The sequence below is a fragment of the Coffea eugenioides genome, chromosome 10 (assembly GCF_003713205.1).
Source record: "Coffea eugenioides isolate CCC68of chromosome 10, Ceug_1.0, whole genome shotgun sequence".
NCBI lineage: Eukaryota > Viridiplantae > Streptophyta > Magnoliopsida > Gentianales > Rubiaceae > Coffea > Coffea eugenioides.
The window spans coordinates 8,301,810-8,307,809 of record NC_040044.1 but is presented as its reverse complement, the minus strand read 5'-3'; the positions used below and the strand labels follow the sequence as shown (position 1 = coordinate 8,307,809).

General features: G+C 34.6%; 1 protein-coding gene across 2 annotated transcripts in view; it reads left to right on the top strand.

The window, feature by feature from the left end:
* Positions 1 to 970: 970 nt before the first annotated feature.
* LOC113749633 (MADS-box transcription factor 23-like) overlaps positions 971 to 6,000 on the top strand; it is a 21,775-nt gene continuing 16,745 nt past the window's right edge. For both annotated transcript variants that reach the window (XM_027293446.1, XM_027293447.1), the window contains exon 1: positions 971 to 1,152. In XM_027293446.1, coding sequence (XP_027149247.1) covers positions 971 to 1,152 — 182 coding nt within the window. The remainder of the gene's footprint in view (positions 1,153 to 6,000) is intronic.

The following is a 6,000-nucleotide window of genomic DNA, read 5'->3' as shown; positions in this document are numbered from 1 at the left end:
TAAACTAATATTAAATTCATCAACAGATGAAGAAAGTTAATCATACTTAATAAGTTAATCAACCAAGAGGCAAAATCGTCCAACCATAATATTAAAAAGGATATGTCTAACGAGTGGCACTAGTTAAAATATAGTTCAAATGTTAGATTTTTGAAAAGTTAAAATTAATTAGAAAAAGTGTATAAATAAAAAAATGTACTAATTGTTAAATTGTATGTATAAATAATAGGTTGGATGAAATTTACGCAGGATTAATTAGTGGTCATTGAACACTGGATATGAAGCAACATTTCAAAAATGGGAAGTAAACCGAGTTTAAATAAAATACGCACGCGTCAGTCATCCACAAGGGTGGCGGCACTTTTCCCCACCCGCTCCCTCACTAAAAGCAATAAAATATCCCCACACGCTCTGTCATTGGTCCACGTGTTATACGAGGAGTGGTTTCTCTTTAGCGGTTTCGCCCCACCCTAGTATTGAAAGCTGTCTCTAAATACAACTGTGCCCTCATTTCTTGGTTGCTTTGCATTTTTATAGTACGCAACTTTCCTTTTATAGCCGATGATGTGATTCGAGGAAACTGACCAAAACGCCAATCAATCCTTTTGTCTCCATCAACACTACACATACAGAAACACCAACCCACCACCAGATTCACCCTCCCTTCTCTCTCTTTCTCTCTCTCTCTCTCTCTTTCTCCTTCCTCCACTCTTGAGAGCTAGTAAGTCCTTTCTCCGTTTATCGCTTCAAAAAGTCCATCTCTAGCCCTTTTTTTCCTTCCATCTTTTCTTGTTTTTCTTTCTCCGTACAGGTTTGTTTGTTTATTCTCTCGAGCTAAAATTTTTTTTTTAAATTTTTTTTATTGCGAATAGTTTAGGACACTTGAAATTTTTCTAGCAGCGAGAAATTAGTCAAAAAGTTTGATTTTGTGCATACTGCAGCAGCGCGTGAGATCGGAGGTCGGACCAGCATGGGGAGAGGGAAGATAGTGATTAGGAGGATCGATAATTCGACGAGCAGGCAAGTGACGTTTTCCAAGAGGAGGAATGGGTTGCTGAAGAAGGCTAAGGAGTTGGCGATCCTGTGCGACGCGGAGGTTGGAGTCGTCATCTTCTCCAGTACTGGCAAGCTCTATGATTTCTCTAGCTCCAGGTCCTTCACCTTCCCATGATCTTCTACACATTTGTTGAAATCCTACTATTGCACTTCTTTTTTTGGGTTATTCTTTTTCTGTTTTTTTTACTACTAAACATTTTCTGCAATTCCTTTAGATCTATGTATCTATGGATAATATTCAACTTCCATAACACTATAGCTACAAAGATGGAATACTGAAATTTTTTGTGGTTGTAATTATTAATAAGTGAAACTAGGCAAAATTTATGATTTTTTAATTCAAATTTTGTCCATTTATGCAACCAATAGTTAAGAATTTTTTTTTGGGTACGAATTACACTTATTTCCTCGCAATTTTCTCCTGCAAATGTACTAAGGGAAAACTTAATTGATTTAACTGTAGTTACGCGCGTTAATCATGTATTTGGTAGGGTTTTCCCGGTCGCTTGATGTAGTTAATTATGATCAAGTTGAGCAACATATGTAGGTCCATGTTAATGTTGGTTGGTGAGCTAAACCAGTATCTTAGTTGATTATAACTTCTTTAATTTGACTACCATCAGCTAAAGGTTGAGCTGGCTCAAAAAAAAAATTTTTGTGCTCATAGAACCCGCACCAGGTTATTGTATGTTGATACGAGTAAACTTGCTTTTAGGGACAATGTATGCCAAAATTGGGTGAATTGAATATGTATTTCTTATATAATGACTTCTACTTAGTTCCTTATTAATCCATCCAATTAACAGTACATTCTTGACTGCAGGAGTGAGAATAATTTCTTGGGGGGGGGGGGGGTGTTATCTGGCTGTTGATGTTGAATACTAATTCTGGAAAGTTCGAACTTGCAGGAATGGCTGTAGAATGTGTATCTTTTAGGCTGCATAATCAATTGAGTTAGATGCTTGGATCAAGCATGAGTACATTGCAATAATGCTTTCTTTAGGCTTGCCTAATGGTCATGCTAGTGTAGTTAGTGAATATAGTGGTGAAGGAAATTAGGAACACGGCCATATGGGTAAAAGCTGCCTTGGAAACCTGCAATGGAAACGACTTAAGAGATAAAGCATGCAATAGAAATAAATGGTCACCCCAGCGTACGAAAACTTGTGAATACTTAGACCACAAGGTCAATTAGATCAAAAGAAACATTAACGAACTGTGAAGTTCTAGAAAAGTGCAGTTTTGGCAATTCTAAGGATAGACAGCGTGCGGTAAAATATCGAGATTAATGAACTAACTTTTAGAAATAGGCTAAGAAGAACATCCCAAAGGAAGCTAGTATGGCTTCATCTCACAATTCATCCATCAAGTTCCTACGTATTCGTTTGGAAAGCCATGATATTATAAGGAGTCACCTTCTCCGGTTCATCAAGAATACTGGGAACCTTATCATTCTTGATTAGGGAATGTCATACTTTCATTAATTTCATGCAATCTAACATAAGTTACCTTATTATCTCATGCAGCTATGTCTGTAGCGGATAATAATGGAAGGACTCCTTTAGAATTCAGTGGCACTGACCTAGAGGCTATTAAAGATTTCAGGGAACTTGGTTTACGCTTGGAGTGTGATCTGTTCATCCAGGAAAGTTACATCTTAGTTTGTTGCCTGGCTGTGTCACTTGGAATTAATTCGTAGTTACTTACTTCGTAGAGGAAAAAATCTTGATCATTTTATTCACCAGGGACAACGTTTTACTAATTGGTTTGCATGGATGCTCAATAACTGTTTTTCATACTGTAAGAGACAATTTCTGTTCGACTTTGAATTTCTTAAGCTTTCAGGAATTAGTAGTTGGGAATTATGGCATTTAGAATTGACAGATACTTGCATTTGGCATTCTAGTACCAACGGATACGAGGTAGCATAAATACTATATAAGATCTGAAAGTTCCTAATTAAACTCTTTTCTTTTTTGACACATCTTGGAAGATATGTATTGCATGTGACTGCTAGAAAAGAAGAAAAATACAACAAAAGAAACTGAGAAGACTGGAAACAAGAGAACAAAAAAAACTCAAGAAAGATAAGACGAGAATTATATAGAAGCTTGAATGAGGGGACTTAAAGAAAAGGGAGTATTTGTTAGCCAGACTGAAGTTGTCACCTTTAACCATGTCACCTAATAAAGAGAGGGATGCCTAAGCAATTAAGTTAATCGAGCTTGTGAGGAATTGCTCCTTTCTTTGTTGTGTGTTACTTGCCTATTTTTCACTCAACTAATCAATCTTGTGTCTCTTTGTTTTCTTCTTTTTCATATTTTTCTTCCATTTATTGAACAATACCATCTCTCTTTTCTGCCCTCTTTTTTTTCCTTGTGGCAACCAAGGGGCCACTTCTTTAGAGAGGTACATAGAAATTTTTTTTTTTTAATAAGTGGAAGGTTTTAGATTTAGGATCTCCAACTTACAATCCCTTTCACCTTAACCCCGTATAGCTTGAGCTCGTATATATATTGCATGGTGGCATGCCATCTTAGCTAGCTTCTACGTATGAATGTTAAGAAACCAACTCATCAAAATCTTTTGCAATCATAAGCATCCATACCATATTTAAAATATTAAAGTGGAATAAATTTACTTTATATTAAATATTCTTTCATGCATTTTGTCAGGTGACATTTAACAAAACACCATATACTTTTGTTATTGCCTTCGTAGAATAAGCATATATAGATAGAACTCCAATTGCAAGACGGGAAAACCTTCCTTCTATGGTATAAGACAAGGTTTATAAAAAGATGAGTTAGAAGTTGAAGTATGATTGAGGTTAGGTTGAGATCCATTCAACACTTTTTTTTTGAGGGATAAATAGTGATTTTCCACCATGACTCAAATTCGTGATCTCTTGATTACGAGTGAAAAGTCATACTTCGTTGTCCATTCAACACTCATTTTAAAGTTCGTCAAAGTAGATCCGTCTAAATCATGAATAATTAAAGTACGAAAGACTATGCTTTGGAATCATAGTAGCTGTCTAATCTTTCTTGGACTAGCCTAAGATGGTGATTTCGAAAACGTCCACTAGGCTTAGATGTGGTCATAGATTGCTATTTAAAGAAACAAACTACCCTTTTGAAAGATTGTGGTTGCTTCCTCAATCATATTTTAGTTAGTATACCTTCCTGAAGTAGATATACTTCTTTCTTTGAACTCCGGTAATTTAACTTAAGTTCCCAATCTATATAAAGAGTGCATGACGAATTTGCACCCCACGTGCTCATTCATATCACGAAAGAATATGGAATCAAAACTTTCTGGTTCAGTAGCATATGATTCTTTTCAATTAAAGCTCACAATTGGGAAGCAGCCGTAGGAAGAAGAAGAAGAAGCTTCCATTAACGTTTTAAAACCCTTTGAAACTTAAGCTCTAACATTGGATGTTTAATATACCACTAATTTCCTTTTGGTCTACTGAGGTGAGAAGTAAATGGACGGGTAGTTCAAAACCAAAATACATATCTAAAAAAGAAGATTTGGTGGCCACTTAAATAATTTTTTGGGGCTAAGTCTCTATTATTCAATTCCCCTAAATCTAAAGTAGAACAACAATTTAGCCTACTCGACTAATGTCTTAACTGTTAAAAAGTTTAATTTTTAAGGTTAAAGAGAACATATGATGACATGATACTTTACATTCCTTAGCAAACATTTCAAATAGGAAAGAACCAAATAATGCTCGGATTACGATCTTAGAACAAAATGGCCGAATTGTTACTTTTTCATACGTTATTCAATTATGTTAGAAATGGTATACAGCCAAAAGTTACCAAAATGTTAACAAGTTTACATGAAAATAAAACTTGTCCAGCTATTCAAAATTCATGGACAATACTTTTTTTTATTTTTTTATCATTGTTCTATTTTTTGATAGAGAGTTTTCAAATCTAATGCTTTTTTACAATTAAATGCGTATATACTGTCCGTCATCCTTATGGATGTGAAATTTTGCACCCATGCAAGCTATGCATAGGTATGAGCATTGGTTGACATATGTATATCTTGAATATGCCCTTTGTTATATAAAATTGTCTTATTTTCTAGCATATTTGTATCTTTCTAACTCTTTTTGAAAATTATAGTCGAATGAATTAGCGTTTTCTAGTCAAATATCATGGAGAAATCCTCTTGTTTTTCTCCCAAACAAATAAATGACATGAATATATGCATGTTAGATCACAAACTATTAGAGAAGGGTTCCCCTCTCTCCTTCCTTCCACCTCCAAGTTTTCTCTCTACACAATGTGCACATATCATGGTGTTAGCTTATGCTTGTACTTGAGATGAGAATTCCTCAATATGAATGAGATTTCAATTTTTAATTCTTTAATTATCACCCAATTCTCGTGGTTAGCAGTTGAGATTGGAATGTTGAATTAACTTGCATAATAGGTATGGAGTAAGGAGTCAAAGAAGCCATCACAACCCCAACAACCAATATGCTATAGGCGAATCAACAATAGTGTTTGAATTATGGCGAGAGTTATCTAATTAATACATGAATTATGAAGAATTTTAACAAATTTTAAAAATTTAAAGGTTCCTTCAAATATTTGAATGCATGGCATAAACCCCACTGTTCCGATGAGCTTTTCATGATCTATACCCTTGGTAGAATTGTTTTTCACTGCAGACAGGTATATGTCAGCCACAAAAACCAATAAATAATTTTAACACGAATAAATAAAATGGTATTAACACAAATTAATGCATGAATTTTAAAAAAATATAAAAATTTAAAGAGTCCTTCAACTATTTGAATGCATAGCGTAATCCCATTGTTACTTTGAGCTTTTCATGATCTATGTCCTTGATTGAATTGGTTTGCACTGCAAAATGGTATATGTTAGCCACAAAATAAATAATTAAAAGAATCCTCAATGA